The sequence below is a fragment of the Agrilus planipennis genome, unplaced genomic scaffold, assembly GCF_000699045.2.
Source record: "Agrilus planipennis isolate EAB-ADULT unplaced genomic scaffold, Apla_2.0 scaffold225, whole genome shotgun sequence".
NCBI classification, from domain to species: domain Eukaryota; kingdom Metazoa; phylum Arthropoda; class Insecta; order Coleoptera; family Buprestidae; genus Agrilus; species Agrilus planipennis.
The window spans coordinates 429,851-448,942 of NW_020442415.1; the positions used below are offsets into that span (position 1 = coordinate 429,851).

At 36.4% G+C, this 19,092-nt stretch overlaps 2 protein-coding genes across 5 annotated transcripts in view; both read right to left on the minus strand.

The window, feature by feature from the left end:
* LOC108738599 (dedicator of cytokinesis protein 1) overlaps positions 1-5,747 on the minus strand; it is a 17,592-nt gene extending 11,845 nt beyond the window's left edge. The window contains exons 1-10 of the mRNA XM_025980175.1: positions 5,469-5,747; positions 3,998-4,275; positions 3,651-3,926; positions 3,258-3,488; positions 2,919-3,163; positions 2,729-2,852; positions 1,952-2,603; positions 1,537-1,828; positions 901-1,221; positions 434-608 (exon numbers count right to left, since the gene is read on the minus strand). Of these exons, the coding sequence (XP_025835960.1) occupies positions 434-608; positions 901-1,221; positions 1,537-1,828; positions 1,952-2,603; positions 2,729-2,852; positions 2,919-3,163; positions 3,258-3,488; positions 3,651-3,926; positions 3,998-4,275; positions 5,469-5,514 (2,640 nt within the window). The 5' untranslated portion in view covers positions 5,515-5,747. The remainder of the gene's footprint in view (positions 1-433; positions 609-900; positions 1,222-1,536; positions 1,829-1,951; positions 2,604-2,728; positions 2,853-2,918; positions 3,164-3,257; positions 3,489-3,650; positions 3,927-3,997; positions 4,276-5,468) is intronic.
* Positions 5,748-6,231: 484 nt separating this feature from the next.
* LOC108738607 (C-terminal-binding protein) overlaps positions 6,232-19,092 on the minus strand; it is a 33,156-nt gene continuing 20,295 nt past the window's right edge. Inside the window, exons 2-5 of one of the 4 annotated variants that reach the window (XM_018472098.2) lie at positions 11,339-12,419; positions 10,866-11,280; positions 9,973-10,139; positions 6,232-7,124 (exon numbers count right to left, since the gene is read on the minus strand). In XM_018472098.2, the coding sequence (XP_018327600.1) occupies positions 7,092-7,124; positions 9,973-10,139; positions 10,866-11,280; positions 11,339-12,031 (1,308 nt within the window). In that variant the 5' untranslated portion in view covers positions 12,032-12,419 and the 3' untranslated portion in view covers positions 6,232-7,091. Of the gene's footprint in view, positions 8,808-8,910; positions 9,558-9,972; positions 10,140-10,865; positions 11,281-11,338; positions 12,420-19,092 lie in introns of those variants that run through there. The other 3 variants (XM_018472096.2, XM_018472097.2, XM_018472099.2) reach the window with 3 other exon arrangements.

The window sequence follows — 19,092 nt, forward strand, 5'->3', positions numbered from 1 at the left end:
GTTTGAAGAGCTTCGCCTATGATCTGGTTCTTTTATAACCATTGCACCTACCCTTACAACATAACAGACTAGATAAATTCGTTCCCTTTCCAAATCACGTTTGCCCAAATCCTGCAAATTAAAAAATTAGTACCATATAGGGTATATATGCATATATAAACCATATCATATAGAGCTAATTAATTATTAGAAGAACAGAGCTTACGGTAAACATGACCCTTAAATTGTGAATTTGGTCAATGTCACTCATCAGGCCGTCTTTTGACCATCTGACTATGTAATATTCTGTGATGGGTTTGCACTCTTTTGCGAGACTTAAATATTGTGCAGCTACTGCCGCATAGTTTAAATCAACTTAAGCAGCATAGAAAGGCGTTTAAAATAATCGATAAGCCGAAGCAAAACAGAACAAGACAGTCACGTGATCACTTACCTCTTCACACGTTTCGAAGAGCGTTTTCACCTGCTTTAGGAAAAGCGGAAGTAGTATCCTACGACACTCCTCAATCTCAAACAGCTTGCTATGCACTATTTCATTGATAGTCATCATTTTCTGCTTAGTCAAACGATTAGGCGCAATGTTCTTCAGCATTTCACACAAGACGATACTAGCAAACAATAAAAACATTGTAGTAGGCTTTTAAAGTTTTCACTTCTTACCCTTATTTTAGAATTTGCAGAATCCAAGAGATATTTTTTAAAAAAAACCGACACTGACGTTTCGCCTCTTAGTTAATGTTTCTCAAGGTAGGTTCAAGAGTCACATAATTTATCGACTAAAACATATCTTAAAGCGAATCGTCTGGGTCAATTTTTTGGAAATAAACTATTCTTGTTCTTTTAAAAGGGAAGAAATTAATTGTAAATTGATAGTTTACTAATGAGATAACAATAACAAACCTTAATTTCTTAGCGTTGTAGACTTGCAATATATCTGGGATGGTGCTTGGGAAATATTTGAGACAGGCTCCCTGCTCACGCAACAGGGCGTCTGATGTTTGATACATCATCGTAACAATACTTTCGAGTAGTCCCCTGAATTCTTCTTCGAAATCGTCAGTGTCTTCTGGATAAATTTCCAAAAAAAGCAGTCGAGACCTTGATATAAACCGTATTATAAACTGCAAATATTTCATCGTCCGAAACAGATTGTTTTCTTTAGCATTAGTTACAATAGTGATAGCGTTGTCCACAAGATCTCGCATCACGGCCAATAATTTGCTACAAAAAATAATAATTTACAATTATAGCATAGCACACAGTGTCACTATGTATGTTGGGCAAATGTTGGGTTGCCTACATGTAACACTATTAAATAAAACAGGAAAATGCAGAAAGGTTAAAGCCTTTCAAAGTCATAAAAAGAAAATATTTTCAAGTAGAAACGTCTTTCCAGACTGCTCTATTGTGGCCTACCGTTTTCTGCAGCTAGAAGAGTGAATTTTTTCACCTAAAGAAGAGATATTTTTTCACTTCTATTGAGAGAACAAGGAACAGTTTCGAAGAAAAAATTTTAAAAACTTCAGCAATATTCACCTGTAAGCCAACGTGGCGCTGAAGCTATTCTTGATGTATAAGTCAAGAACTGGTTCAAAGTGTTGATATTTCCAATCATTGCTTACTAAACCAATTATGAACAATAGACATTCAAAGACCATGGCATCATACTCTTTACTGTCTGGATTATCCATCAATATGTTAAACAGAGCGTCCAGGACGTCTTGTAAAAATTTGACCACTTCTTCACCGTCCACATACATTAAAGCTGATAAGGATTCTGCCAAGGTATCCTTGTGATTAGCCCAGTTTAACAAACCGAGCAAATTGACTACAAAACAAAAAACAAATAAGGAACTTGACCACAAAAAAAATTAGCAAATCATCGATTATTTTCTTAGTTTTAGCACACATATGAAATTTTTTATTTATTTTTATGGAGTTATTCACATACCATTTTGGGTCAACTTTGTAGAACAAATATTACTACCAATAACAAAACTGTCTTTGGTACTGACACTAAGCCCTGGCACTTGAGGTTTCGCCCCGTTTTCCAACTCATCCACGGTTGATGGTAATTTAAAATACTCGGTACCATTCTCAACAAACTTTTTGTGATCAATCTTGTAAACAATCAAATTATGTTTCTGGTCTTTTAGCGTCGTCCCGTTTTCTTGCATGAGTCTAACGTACGCTAATCCAAACGGCTTTTCGCACTTGTCTTTCGCCTCGTTAGATGACCGATGTTTGAACATGAACTTGAGATGACTGCTTCGGAATTCTTCGATCGGAATCGAAACCTTGAATGTCTCATACCATTGCGGTTTGTCTTCGTGATAGTAAACGACAGATTTGTAGTCGTTCAGAAGCGGAATTCCGCTACCGGCAGATATAACACCCGGTATGCATTCGCCATTCTCATTACAAACTGTTACAGTGACTTCTACATTTTTATCGCTCGCTTTGTTATATTTACTGAATTCTCCGTTTATCAGAGTGAGATAAAGATCGTTTCGAACGTCACCTGGTAAAATTACTTCGGGAAACCCCATTTTACGAGCTATCGGAACTCCGCCTAACATCAAATGGGGGTTTTCTTCCCTCACCTAAAACAAGCAGAACTGTTTATTCAAAGCTACAAACTACTGGGATATTAATTATCTTTGCCTGCCATATTTACAACATTTTCTATTTTCATTTTACTTTTACTAAGAAATTCAATATTATTTACTTGATTTATATCGCCATGCAAAAGCATGAAGGAGACAATAAGGGCAGGAGTTTTGTTATCATTTTTAATATAATCCTTGTTTGTTATCTTCTTAAGAGTCTGTTCCAAATTGTCCTTTTCGCAACTATGAAAAAATACAGTTAAATAGAAATGAAAAAAAAAATATATATTTATGAATATGATCCCTTACTTGTAAAATGGAACCGAAAATTCACGATCTAGATCCAACTCGTCTGATTTGCTTAAAAACATGGTTATATCTTTGGCTGCGACCCCAAAAGGTCTCCTTATACTCCTGTTTGTGCCATCTTTTAGGATCACAGGGTTTGAAGAGCTTCGCCTATGATCTGGTTCTTTTATAACCATTGCACCTACCCTTACAACATAACAGACTAGATAAATTCGTTCCCTTTCCAAATCACGTTTGCCCAAATCCTGCAAATTAAAAAATTAGTACCATATAGGGTATATATGCATATATAAACCATATCATATAGAGCTAATTAATTATTAGAAGAACAGAGCTTACGGTAAACATGACCCTTAAATTGTGAATTTGGTCAATGTCACTCATCAGGCCGTCTTTTGACCATCTGACTATGTAATATTCTGTGATGGGTTTGCACTCTTTTGCGTCATACAGGGTCATGAGTAACTGGGCGTCTTCAGTCATTTTACATGTGAAATGCTTTACAGAAACTACAAATATATGCGAATACTGTTGAAGGGCCGTTTTCACGGGACTTGTACGAGTTTCAGTCTAAAACAAGATATTGAAATATTACAGTTTCCTTTATGTATCACTAAAGAAATGTATAGTGAAGTAAATGATAGCACAGTATACAAACTGGTGTATTCAACAAAAAACTCATACGCAGTTAGCATACAGTTCTTGCTTTCTGGAGAAAATAAACTGCTATACCTTTTCTCTTGTATCTCTAATATTTTCTGCAGCATTTTTGTGCAGAAAGTATAACTGCAGAGTACTGGTTCCTTCTGGATTAATAATATATCCATCCTTATCCCTAACTATCATATCTAAACCTAATATTTTATTGCCTATATCAATTTCTGTTGTCACTTGTTTTGTTAACTTTTTTAATTCATCTATAGGCAGGGTACTACTTATTATTTTACCCCTGTGCGTTATTAAATCATACATTTGAGTTTTGATCTGTTCAAAATCCTGGCTGTTTATCTACAAAGCAAAAGAATGTTTTTTATTGTCAGATGAAATAAGTGGTAGGTACTAGAAGTAAGTATATTTACCACAAAAAGGTACTTCCAGTGGGGCATCCATTCTCTCAGGGTTGTAGTAATTTCATTCACTATTGCTGGATATTGAGGAATGAATACTAAAGTTGGACCTGTTCTGTCTATTGTACAATCCACTAAATGTACAAAATTTTTTGGAAATATCCCTTTGGCATTCCTATTTGACAGTGCATACCCATAATACCAATTTTCTTCTTCGTTTAATAAATGGACTGACTCTCCAACATTTAAACTTAATTTGTAACGGTCTTCAGATGCAAAATTGTAGATGACTAAAACATTATATGTAAAAAAAATCAATCTAAAGTTTTATTGTGTCATACATTTGCATATCAGAAATGCAATTCCATTTTTAGTATACATGGGGTTATAAAAAAAGTAAATCATAAAGGTAAAAATTAAAATTAATTGTTAATTTCAATAAAACAAAAAAAGAGGTACATATTATCATCTTTTAAAGTAAAATTTAAATTCTACATTTCCAGCTCTGTTTTCAAGGAGAAATCAATAAAAACGTTATTTTTTTGATTTAAAAATAATAACAGGAATTGTATTTAAATATGCAAAACATCTAATTTGCCATATATGAATAACCTGATATAAACTAGTGTAAATAAAAATTTATTTACATAAAAGCCAGACTATTTAGGATGATATTTTATATCTAGTCTAAATTTGTTTAGGATAATAATATGTACATCAAATGATATTCAACTTTAGTAGATCATTACATTCATTTACAAGAATAACAAGAAGGGTCACCTACATATTTGACCCTGTTTGTTTAATGAAACTGATTCAATTTGAACCACTGTCATGACAAATTATATAAAGTATTTAAATACATCAATTAATTAATAAAAAATCTGTTACTGAAACTGTAGAGGCAAAATGAGGTGTCAAGTTGAAGGTTCATGTATTATATACCTAACAACTAATCGTAGGTAGTTTTTAATATTCAAAAAGAATATCAAACAATCAAAAATTGAATGGGTAATTAGTATTAACTTATTGTTATTAACACTCCTTTTGTAGAAGGTTGGAATACACAATACAATTAATAAAAGTGTCACAAGTTTATGTAGGTAGGTAAATAGTTCATGGGCATTTAATACCTGGTGTTGTACTTCAAATTTACATATTATCTCGTCATCTTTCAAGATATGGTACCTTAATTTTTTTAAGTTAAAAAACTACCATACAATTTCCACATGATCAAAATATACCTAATGAATCATTTAAATATTAAAACTACATGCAAAAAATGATTCATCAATACGTTCCAATAAAATAAACTAAATATCTGGAGAACAATAACCAGTAAAAACAGATAAAAAGGTTGTAAAGTGCAAAAAATTACATAACTCGTTACGTCCCGAAAGTAATTAAACTTGATCTGTCCAGGAGATAAAGTACAGTACATGCAAATTTAAAATGAAAATACATAAACAATAATAAAACCTACTTATTCCATAGCATCTATTTTCAGGAACGGTTTGCCACTCGCTCATCTTTCTGCTTTTAGTAAACTGACATCACAAATTAAAACAATAAACAAAACCAAAGCCATTCAACAACAGCCATGTTCTTATAAACACCACATTCACTCATTTACTGTCTGTTGCTGCTGCACTTAATTGTCATTTACGATAATGACATCATTTATCATTATCATCACACTATCACATTCTTTTCTAATTACACATTACGTAAAGTTTTCATTAATGGACATTACATTAGTTTCGTTTATACCAACCAGATGTCACTGAAATACAATATTAAATCCTATTGAACTACAACATTTGTGGAATCCTCCTGAATAAAAACTATTAAAACCAAAAAGAAAAATGCATTGAACATGATTACCACTTTAACGGACGTATTAAGACAAATGTTAAGTATTTGTTAACGTTAACACATATAAAAGTAATAATAAGTGTTTTCCTATATAAAACCAAATAATGTTTCTTTAAGTGCACTTATGATAATCTTTTGTAAAGTTTATATTGGCAAATACAGCAAAACCTACACTGAATTGTATCAAACTATCAATACCTTAGTTTGGTGTTCTTGTTACATTAATTATCTTTATAGTAATTTAACTAAATTGTGTTTTTTATAATTCTATATAATTTTATCGTATCTTTTCTATTTTATCCAAGAAAACAGTCGCTGATCTTTTAAATAACGGGTTGGGTAATGGAAAAAGTTTTAAGTAAATACTTGTACATATTTTAAGATATTTATTTCAAAACTTTTGTGGAAGTCCATTGCCCTACAATTTTTTTGTCTCATGCTGATCATCTATGCTGCTTGAAATTAACGCAATGCATATTCATGTCTTACCAAATTTTGGTGGTGAACGGTTTAGAGTGGCTGATCGGAAATAAATGAAAGCAAATCAAAAACCCTGGAAAATTTCGCGCGCTTTATATAATTTGTACTTTTTGTAAAATGCGCGTTTTTGTTTTTTAAAAAAAAGTCCCAAAAGTTCACCAGTTAATACTCTTTCAAAACAAATAATTACAATACTAGACTAAATCAAGAAACCAGTTTGATACCAAAGCCTCTAATTAAATAAACGCAGTTATAAAAATCGAAGATGCAAAAAGTATTTAATTGAAAAGAAAGCAACTTTATATACATTATACACTTTTTTTTGTGTCTATCAGAAATTATTGTTTTGAAATAGGGAGACTGGGAACTAACAGAGACCCGCTTTTGGAAAAATTAAATGCCAGAGGTAGTAGATCAATTGAAAAATTTCCCAGAGAACAGAAATATGCATTGCACGGTGCTTTCCGCATTTTCACTGTCGTTAAAATTAGTCACAAGTATCACTAATTTACTAAAAATTCTACGTTAGATGAAACCAAAGAAACTAATCACGCACTTTCACTGACTTCACTCGCTCCAATCCCAAAATAGGTACATAGTACTCCCTATATGTCTTTCTGTTTCGTTATTTTCCGCAATAAGCACTGGTCTCTCTATCTTTCTCGTTGACGAAGAAGGGTAGTCAGTTGGCAGGAGAGTTGTAGTCCTCCCAGGATAGAAAATTATCCACTGATTGGCAAAGTTCCGTCCATCACTCGTTCTCATAGCACATCGGCAGCATTTTCTATATAAACCATTCATAACATCATCATCATCATATTTCTATTATACTATAATTACATCATCATCATCATCATCTCTCATCTTCTAACGTCTTCAGAATTTAATCATACATAATTTTTTTTATAAAATTTATATTCACAGTTATCGAGGACAACGTTTATGTAAAAAATACCGCAACTTTCTCTCCTTAAAATAATGCACTTATTATATTTATAAAAGAATCCTAAGTAGATAATAAATCGGTCCGGGAGGATGGAGAGGGCACACGGTGCCGTTTTTCGGCACCCCGGACACTCACCACGCTCCCCTCTCGACTCTAATACAAGCTAAAAAAACAAAAGAGAAACTAAATTCATCCATAAACAAATTTACAAACAGCTGACCTAGAAGTATGCATGTAATAACTGTCTACATACACAAAAAACATGTCTCTATTTGTTTGTTCCTTTTTCTTGTAAAATAATCATAACTAATTAATAGGTAATGAAAAATATCCAATTAGTAACAGTTCGCGTTATTCTGAAACAACAGACACCACGACGTTCGTTTTTATTTAGTTGCTGGATCTCCACGACGCCGGAACAACAGCAACCGTGCATACGGGGGAGCTCCCAATTGTCCTAAAGCCCGTCATTCCTGTCCGTGGTCTACTGTTTCCGATACGCAAAATAAATGTATATGTATGTATATTAATGTATTTTGTACACGATGCACACGTTTCATTCTGAAATCCCTCCTCTCCTCGTAACAAGGCTCTCAACATCATCATCAACTGATTAATTGCAATTAGCTATATTTGTTTGTTTGTTTGTTTGTTACACGTTCAATGATCGATGGTGTGTTTTCAATGTGGGTGTGTGTATTGATGAAAAAGGGCATTAGGGTGGGGGCGAAGGGCGGGGGGGGGGTAAGGGAGATCGGATAATAATCGAAAAGTAAAAGTGTTCGTTATTTAAATATTTACAAGTCTGCCGTCGTCATTAGCGAATATATATATATAGAAAAATAAGGACTATACATATATATGTATGTATATGCAACTATTATTTATTTATTTATTTCTTATTATGAGTGTGATAAAATCTGGCACAACGGAAAAATGATGATTTCAAAATGAAGGTGACCAAACACGAATGAAAATGAAAAGGAAGTTAAAAATGGTAGACGTTAAAGAAAAGAATATACAGGTATAAAACGATAATTAGAAGAGGGACGAGGACATTTTTTTTCCTGTGTATAATGTGTATTTATGTTACTTGGATGTGTGATGTTAAATTTATTTTATTTTCCAATCGTAACCAATTGAGTCATCCACTCACTAAATGGCGATATGTATTTTAATAACGTTTCTCCCATGACGAAAATTAATTATTATTATAATAATTGGAAAATGAGCATACTCCTTGTGTTACACTTTTTAGTTTAGTTTGTTTGTTTGTTTGTTGCTGATGTTCGTTCAATCCTTACTATACTGTTTTATTTTTGTGTTAATAATATTTATATATTTCATATTTGCTCTTGTTATTTTATTATCTCGTTGAAGAAGAAGAGAGTCCAACAATAGCAGCAGTAGCTTTTTTGTAAATATATTTTTTTGTTTTTGTTAAACGTTTTGTCGTTAGTGCACCTCCGATGGTTCTGGCTTTGGTGCATGGTGATTAGTCGGATCCGGTGTACTTATTGGCTGAAAACAGAACCATTAATTAATTAACAGTTAATTAAAATTATAATTATTTTTTTTACCTGGAAACTGATGGATTTAAAGGAAAGTAAGAAGTTTTCTCAAATATAAAAAAAGTAAATTTTATTTTCAAGAAATTAATAACTATAAGTAAATGGTACATTTCTTTATTAAATTACAGATATAGAGAATAAAATACCATTAAAAAAAAACTGAAAGATCATGTGCGAATGAATTTCTTATCGAAGGAAATTTTTCAAATACAAAATTCTAAAGAATAATTGTTAATATAATAGGCAGTGGATATTGTGAACAGTATACTAATCATGTTGGGCCACCGTATACTGTAAACAAACTCAACCTTCGCTTATAGAAACGAATATCCAATAGCCTTAAAAATTTAAAAAACTTTCCCAAATGTTTTAAGCAACTTAAAATTTTCAGTGTCAGTGTGTGATATGTATATATGAATGAATTATTCTAAACGTTTACCTATCGACCCGAAGATAAATTCTACAATATTTACGATTATTTATTAGAGAATTGTAGAATTTGGGATGAGGAATTGAAAAATGTTTAAAACTATGATTATAAAGAATATATATTTGCCAAAAATCGAATAAACATAGTTTATCATACGAAATACATTTTTTAACGTTTTCGGCTTTCTGTCAGACTTCGTAAAAAAGAGCCCTTGGACGGCCAAAGTCATCACCTTTTTAAACTGCACGTTTAATTCGTGTGGACCGCCTCCTAAAAATTACAAGCATTCAACTGGCCCGTGTCATTTTGGCATTTCGTCAATTGTTAAAATCGATCTATTATACACTGGCAATGGGTTAGACGACCGTTTTTCGAATTTAATTTGAATATCAATCAAGCGGGAGTTCACTATTCGATTATTTATTAGAACGAGCAAAGATAAGGTCATGATTTTGATTTGATAAAATTATCACACAACAGTGACCATTTATTCCTAGTATAAATTATTAAGACATTTCTAACTAATTTTAAGTACATCTATTTATAAAAAAAAAAAAGGAAACAAATTATGTACCCTTCCGAAATGTAAAAACGATAAAAAAATTATATTACAATAATGAATGATACGAACGAAAATTAGCAAAAACCAAAAATGTCATGATAAAATAAGTTTGAGATGACTTACTAGGTGTGGTGGAATAACAGGTCCTGCAGGTGGTTGTGGTTGAGGCGTGGGGGGCGCAGCGCTTGGTGCTACGGTGTGTGGTACCTCGTGGGGTGTTGTAGAGTGTGCCTGCTGAACAGGAAGTGCACCACCTTGGTAATACCCGCCATTCACGCCTGCTGGTGAAACTAAGCAAAGAGTTTTATTCAAAATTAGTTAGTTGTACTAATCATAAACATTTAGTAAATCAATAAGCAAATTTTAAAATAGGTATAAATTAAGTCATGCGCAAAGTTAATAGAAAAACATTCTTTTGCAGTTTTGTGTTATCACAACTCGATAAATAGTTTTGTGTCATAAAAATATCGTAACTGTCGTTAAGATTAAAATGTGTCTCGCTGAACTTGTAGCATTTTTTCGTAGGAATAATACGGGGCAAGTTAATATCATTGAAATTGTTCTTATTTTGCTGAATTTGGTATTGGAAAAGTTTACTACTGTCTAAAAGAATTTTCAGATATATGTAGAATGTTTACGTGCTAAAAGTCAATCAATATTTTGAACATTAAAGAAATACATATCTAGGAAGCTATTGAGATTAGAGTAAGGGCATTGAGACAATTTATTTTTATTTTTTTAATTTCAAAACTATAGTTCACAGAGTCGACCTTATGAGATAATTTGCAAAATGACCATTAGAAAGAAAACTTTCCCAAAATAAAACTCAGTAGTTCAGTTATTCTTAGTTAATCTACTTTTCTACTTTTAGTTGATCTATTGATTAGTTAGTTAATCTTTGAATTAAAAGATCATCTTTGTGGATAAGTTTCTTAGATGTAATTCAACTATCTATCGAGTTCTGCACATTTTGATAGATGGCGTACCCCTAACCGCCAGAAAGGCAAAATAGTTACCTGTACCTTCTGGGTAGGGAGCTCCTGAGCCCATGAAATACTCTTTGTTGACGCAATTGCGTAGGCACTCGGGAATTCGACCCATGATGGCGCGTCTAATTTCCGATGCTGCCATCTCCCGTAGCTCGGTTGCAGATGCGTCGCTGTAGAAGGCGGCGTGAGGTGTCACTAGTAAATTGGGCGCATCTTTCAGGGGACCCGTGAACGCGTTGTAGGGCTCGTTTTCGTGTACGTCGAGCGCCGCCGCCCTTATCCTACCCTGTTTCAGAGCCGTGGCCAAAGCCTCGTCGTCCACGAGACCACCTCGGGCCGTGTTTACCAGAAATGCCCCCGGTCGCATCTGTTTGATAGTGTACTCGTTGATCAGGTGATGGTTGTGCTCGTTAAGGGTGCAATGTAACGAGACGCAATCAGACTGCAAAACAAAAAACCTTGAGAAGTGAGTAAAAAGGGGAGAGGTTCGTTTGTGTTACCTGGAAAAGCAAATCTTGTAGTGTGTAAACCCTGGTCAGTCCCAAGCTCTTTTCGATCCCGTCGGGGAGGTACGGGTCGTAGAAAATGACGTTAAATCCGAACGCTTTCGCGCGCAACGCGACAGCCGACCCTATACGACCCAAGCCGACAATGCCGAGCGTGTCGCCACGGATGCGTGCGCACCCCTGCGCCGCCTCGCGCACTTGTTCAGGTCCCGTGAACTTTTTGCCCTCGCGCACCATGTTCGCGAGCCAATACGTGCGCCTGTATAGGTTGAGTATGAGACAGAGCGTGGTATCGGCGACCTCCTCGACCCCGTAGCCGGGCACGTTGCACACCGCGATGCCCAGCTCGCCCGCCGCTTTCACATCGATATTATCGACGCCCGATCCGATGCGTACTATGATACGTAACGTCTTGAACTTTTCGAGATCCTCCTTCGTCAGGATGATCGTGTGCCACATGAGCGCACCCACGGCCTCGTTCAGCACTTTCTCGTGGATCTCGCTGGTACTTTGGGCGTCGCAGAACGCGACCGTCGCGACGTCCTTCAGTATCGGCATCTCGATGGAGCAGTCGCGGCCGTCCAGTAGGGCTACCAGCGGTCGCGTCTGCATCGGCCCATTTGTTATGGGACCACCGCGAACGTTATCTATACGAGGCCTTTTCGCCATCATTTTACGTTTGTCCATTGGCAGCTGCACGACCGCGTAAGAAATGGACGATGACCGAGGGCAAACGAATGACGAAAAACATACACGCGTGTAGAGCACGCACTATTCTTGTATACCTCTCTTCTTCCTCTTATCACAATTATTTAATGGTCAACTTTCTTTTCTTTCTTTGCACGGCACGCACACACACCAACACCAACTAACCACCGCACGCACCACTTCTTCCTTCCTCCTTCCACCTCCCTGTCGAAGAAGCAGCAGTAGCAGTAGCAGCAGAAGTCTTCCTCCCTGCGATCTCCTATCCGTGGTCCTAGGTCGTTTAGGTCAAAAAGTCGTTTAGGTCAAAAATAACAATCCATGTCTCTCATGTTGCACCGACGCATTGAAAATCATCAAGACCACTTCTCTGTAAATAAAACGAACAATTTTAAGTACCATTTATTTATTACGAGTAGGAATAAATATAAATTGTTATCTAATATGTCCACTACCATTTCCTGGTCGGAAAAACCTGCTCAAATAACGAATCGAAAGTGAAATAACGAAAATAAAGGGAATTTTTACACCTTAAGGTTATTCAATTGTCAAAACACTAATCTGCGTAAAAGGTTAAACAGTAAATAAAAGTAAATTAACATTTTAAAGAACGATCAAAATATTCCACGTTGAAGTATTTTGCTTCGAACGAGAATTTAAATATGTAAGTATGCGTAGAATACTGTGGTCATTAACATCAGGTAAACAAAATAAATTACACTGTTTATAGTTAACGATTTGTTAATTGCCAGAAAGTTTTTTTATATCACAACAAGTCGCACTTCCCATGCACACAGAGTGGAAAAAATTATTCATATTAAAATCGCAGAAACATTCTTAACAATTAAACCGAAATAAACTAAAAATTAAAAAAATACAACAAGTAATAAAGACGTACATTATATATTTATGCGGTAATATAGGATGTACAAATTACTTTGTTAATTACCTAATTAGCAATTAACTAATCGTAAAAGTAGATGAAATTTGCAGTAGAAAACGTTTAAAACATTTTTCGAAATGTCGCAGATTTCATACAAGAGCGGCAAGGTCTATCGTCAGCCGCAACGCAACAACGTAACGTAGCGTCGTGGCGACGGCGTCGACATCGTCCGGATGAGATGCCGCGTTAATCAGATATCCCGGGAAATTGCTTGCTCTCGAGCAAGAGCGGCCGACTGCTCTAACATCCTTTCCGAGGAGAGAAGAACGGGACGTACCAAAGGTTACGCCATCGATTAAGCTTCAACGAGGACGGAATTTCGAAACTCTCGCCCTTACGCAAAGACGAACATTAATTGATATGCATATGAAAATCCATTACTTTATTAATAATAAAACCGGATTTTTGCACACGACTTACGCAAACCCCCCATAATATGAACAGCACATTAATTACGTTAGGTATCGAACAAACCAAACGTTCGCTTATAGAAACAAATGTCGATTGAGCTTAAAAATCGATATGTAGCTGTTACATATGGTATTTCCCGAGAACATTTTAGGTGAATACAACTATATTTAACGTATTCCGATGTTTCGCCTCTCAATTGTGTGCGTTTTCAAGGAGTAAGGGCGTGTAACTTTAAACAAAGGAGGAGTGAATTCTAAGATATTCTTAAAAATATTGTTTTACTTCTGTTGTAAATAAACAATTTCCATGAAGAAGCCACAATCAGGGGACGAAACGTAGGAATTTGTTAAATGTAATTTTATTTATATGAAATTTTATCGTTCTAAGTGAGTACGCGTCTACACGATAATGCCGATGTGGTCGTATGGCACGCCTATGTGTGTATGTACGTTTATAAATGTGTGTTGTGGAGCACGAGCCACATCACAATGTGGATTCGAAACTTTCCAAGTCTGACTTTGAACTTTCCGGAGCTATTACGAGCAATCTCATCATCATCTCCGAGCGTCGGTCGGACGGCGGAGGCGGCGGCGGCTCCCGCAACAGCGCGGAGCCGTCGCGCAGCTACAATTAAAACTTTGACATTAATACTTGATTCAATTAAAGCCGAAGAACGCAGAATTTCGGAAGTTTGCAGTTAAAATGGAAAAGTTTTCGGAAAACATTCCCGACCGCCAAGCGATGCAAGATTAAGCGCGACAAAACGGCGAAAAGTAGCACAAAACCATTTGTCGTTCGAAAAGTGATCCTCTTTACAATGCTACACGATAACGTCAACTGTAAAGATTTAATTTTATTATTCACATTTTTATAATTAACTCTGACTGATCAGCTTGTGAAAGTTATGCAACTCGATATACACAACGCGGCTGTAATATTTACAGCGATAGTCAGATCAACCCATAGGGTTTCACGCTTACGATTATTTAATTAATTAGTTAATTGTGGGAAGAAGAAAGTAAATCATTAGAAGATAGAGTAGTAGAATGAAGATTCGGACTATAGGGCCGTGGTCTAAGTGAACTATTCCGTCCAGACGTTTCGTCAGCTACCGCGGCTGATCCAGTCGCTGTCGAGACTTCGAGATATAATTTACGTTCACGTTGTCAACGCCGCACTACCACTGAGGATGTCAGCCGCAGTAGCTGACGAAACGTCTAGACACAATAGTTCACTTAGACCACGGCGCTATAGCCCGAATCTTCATTCTACTATGGATTCCAGCAGTGAAAGCCTTTTATTCTTATAGAAGATAGGGTGTTATGTGTTGGTAGAGCACCTTAGACATGAAGGGCTGGGGTAGTTAGAGACATTTTAGAAACAGAAACAAGAGTTCTATGTAATGTAAAGTACTCGATACTATCCTAATTCGGTTGGAGTTGCTTCCTAACGTTTCGCGAACTTCTTCAAAGGTCCAGGTCCTTCCATTTCCGATGATGAATGCGAACTGAAAAAACGTTAGGAAAAAACTCCAACCGACGACAGCCTTTAGACTCGAATCATTAAACGTAGGTTTTCAATGAATTTCAAGAATTGTTTTCAAAGTTTTTAGTTTTAAATACGGCCCTGTTCAATGTTTCAGTTTTCGACGATCGCGTGAATAGTACGTGATTGGGATTATACTCGGTCCATCTTGAAAGTAAAACGATTTCTAGTGGATTATCGTATCAAAAGTTCGTAGTAATATAAAATTCCATCGTTCACACATATGCACCCGTTGTATGTACGCAAACATGGGGTGGGTATATGGCTCAGGTTAACTTGTAGACAGGAAAACCAACAGCCAACTTTGTTGTTCTATTAAAACTTCGAAAGTTATCAGGGAGATGTGCCGGTAAATTTTCCGGAATATTAAACCCGAAACGTAGCCGGCAAGAGATGAGTGGGCGGCGGCGGCGACGGATGAATAGTGCCCAGGGCGCGGAGGGGGTGGATGGAACACGAGAGGGGGCGAAAGTACTGGATCGTCCGGGCGCTGATAATTTATTAAAACGGCCCAAAGTTCAACGCCGACAAAACGAACATATTCCGAAACAGTATTTCAACTTTAGCAAACCAAACATCGCGCGATGGTTGCCAAGTTGGCCCGTTCCGACCGAGTTCGAATTAGTTTAGCGGTAGTTGTCCGAAGTGGCGAGGAGGAGGGTTGAAACGACGGGGGGGGAGAGGTGGGGGGAGGCCGGAGGCCAAGAAGTGTTTCGTACCGCGCCTACGATGCGACGCACTCCCTGTGCATGTATGTACGGCACCAACAGTCCGCCGCCGCCGTTTTCAACTTAGTTTAACGACATTTATCTTTGTTTTGTTGCGTTATGAAGGGAATAGGGAGTCACAGCCAACTTCGCCTCTCTCTCCCGCTGAACTAAATAACAAAGTTTTGGATACCAAGGATACAGGGTGGTTCAATATCACGCACGTTACTGGTTTGATTTAGATGTTACGTGTCATTCGATCGACAAATGCCAAATTGATGACAGAGCACATTATTGTTCTTCTATGTTTCCCCTTAAGCCTCCCTCTCCCTCTAATAACTTATCCAATGACAAAAAAATAGAAAGCGGGCAAGTGAGTAAAGGCCACATAAGTAGGCATGTATGTTTCTTTTTGAACTTCTCCTTCAAAAGGGGCATGAGTGCAACTAAGAAAAATCTATGTAACTATGCATCTTAATTTCATCGTGAACACTCTCCTTCCAAAATTTCCTCAACTTCTACGAAGGGAAAGAGAGCAAGCAAAGAGGGAATGCCTTATAGTTATATTTGTACGTTCCATCTTGAATCCGCCTCTCAATGATTTCCTCAAAATTCAAAAAAGGAAAGACTGCATCCGAGGAAGGGCCATACTACTAACCTTCCAAGATTCATACTGAACACCCTCCGTCTAAAATGTCCTCAACTGCTACGAAGGGGAGGACGACAACTACAGGAATGCCATACAGCTATACCTTTGCTCTGTCTTGAATCAGCCTCTCAATGATTTCCTCAAAATTCAAAAAAGGAAAGAGTGCATCCGAGGAAGGGCCATACTACTAACCTTCCAAGAGTCATACTGAACACCCTCCGTCTAAAATGTCCTCAACTGCTACGAAGGGGAGGACGACAACTGCAGGAATGCCATACAGCTATACCTTTGCTCTATCTCGAATTCGCCTCTCAATGATTTCCTCAAAATTCAAAAAAGGAAAGAGTGCATCCGAGGAAGGGCCATACTACTAAGCTTCCAAGAGTCATACTGAACACTCTCCGTCTAAAATGTCCTCAACTGCTACGAAGGGGAAGACAACAACTGAAGGAATGCCATATAGCTATACCTTTTCTATGTCTTGAATCCGCCTCTCAATGATTTCCTTAAAATTCAAGACAGGGAAGAGTGCAACCGAGGAAGGGCCATATTACTAAGCTTTCAAGATTCATACTGAACACCCTCCGCCTAAAATTTCCTCAAGTACTACGAAGAGGAGGATGACAGCTGAAGGAATGCCATATAGCTATATCTTTGCTCTGTCTCGAATCCACCTCTCAATGATTTCCTTAAAATTCAAGAAAGGGAAGAGTGCATCCGAGGAAAGGCCATACTACTAATCTTCCAAGATTCATACCGAACACCCTCAGCCTAAAATGTCCTCAACTGCTATACCGTTGTTCTGTCTTGAATCCGCCTCTCAATGATTTCCTTAAAATTCAAGACAGGGAAGAGTGCATCTGGGGAAGGGCCATATTACTAAGCTTTCAAGATTCATACGGAACACCCTCCGTCTAAAATTTCCTCGGGGAAAAGTGCACCCGAGGAAGGGCCATATTATTAAGCTTTCAAGATTCATACTGAACACCCTCCGCCTAAAATTTCCTCAATTGCTACGAAGAGGAAGACGACAACTGTAGGAATGCCATATAGCTATACCTTTTCTCTGTCTTGAATCAGCCTCTCAATGATTTCCTCAAAATTTATGAAGGGGAAGAGTGCAACTGAGGGAAAATCTATATTAGAAAGCTTCTTAATTTCATCATTAACACTCCATCTAAAATTTCCTCAAGTGCTTGCAAAGAGCAGCCGAGGAAATACTTCTGTTTCCTCTTGTATCCACATCTCAAAGATTTCCACAAATTCAAGAAGGGGAAGAGTGCAACTGAGGGAAAATCTGTCTAAATACCCCATACGACATATAGCACATAAAATTAAAACAGGTGTCGAACGTTCGCTATCTATTACCTTTACTTCAAAAAATGAATTCATTTTAACAAAATTACTATTCTCCCCGAAGTGTCAACGTAAAAAAATAATCTAGGTTCTAATTCTATTTACATGGAATAAGAGAAAGAAACTTACGTAAGTTCCTCAAAACTTTTTTATTTCAATTGGAACTGAAACAGATATTTCCGATAAAGACACATTTCCATTAGAATGATTTGTGGCATAACACGAATCAAAGTCCATTTTCAAACCTACTTTAATGACAGCTAATCAAAATAACAATGAAATTTATACGCACAGGTGAAATGCTTTCATTAATTCAACGTCACTCTCTAGATAGGTATAAGGCAAGAAAATAACAATAACCAACGCGACCTATAAACATATTCGACATAAAATCATCGATTATTATGTACTTACTTAATCAGTAATCAAATAGAATAGTGCTTTGTTCACAAAACAATGATCAGCACGTTTCGGGTATTAAATTAAGACGTGATGGCCCTCAGATAAGCAAAAAAGATCCAAAGCCAAAATCAGATTTACCCAAATAAAGAAACGACGAGTTTAGTAGGTAACGTATTTAACGCACAAATCACAAAATTGAACATAAAACTCCGGTAGGTAATAAAAATAAATTTTCCTGAAGAAGAATCGCACATGGGAGTTTATTACATCAATTTTTATGGATCTTGATACGACGACATTATATTAGCGAATGCATTTGTAGGTCAGTAAAATAACTTCGATAACTGGGTGGGATTTACGAATTTTGCATGATCAGATAGTAGACGATCTTTTAAAACTGCCACCCTTTTTTATTTGAAATCGCAATTTTACGACCCTAACAGCGATAAAATTGCGAGCAATAAATTTTCTGGTTGATTATTTTTCATGTTCAACTATTTTCTGCAAGACATCGGCATTTCTTTTACATTTTAGTTCTCATTAAAGACGAACAAAGTCGACAATTGTATATTTAATTTAATTATTGTGGATTCACCATAAACAAAAGTTTTCTTTAACGCAATATAATTTAAACAGAACATTAAAGGAATCAAAAGAAATTCAACGTCTTAGAATCGTTTGGCAGTTTTATTAAAGCTTTTCATTAAAGATTTATTTGTACCAAAACTGAAAGCTCCAACCAACGAGAATGTTGTAGGCAATTCTCGTTCTATAAAATATAGTATTCATCATCACAACGTCATCAGTCCTACTCCACTCTTTCCTATCTTGAGATAATCTTCGCATTTAATCTAATCTAGGTCTACCTGAACTTCTCCTAACTCCTGTTTCTGCCTCTAATACGAGGGTGGATTGATAAGTTTCCGGCCTAACCAAGAGATGACGCCACTAGGCCTACCTTGAGGTGACATTCTATAGTACCATCCTTGGATAGCTTGTAGCTATAGTTTCAGCCCGATCTCCTTGCTAG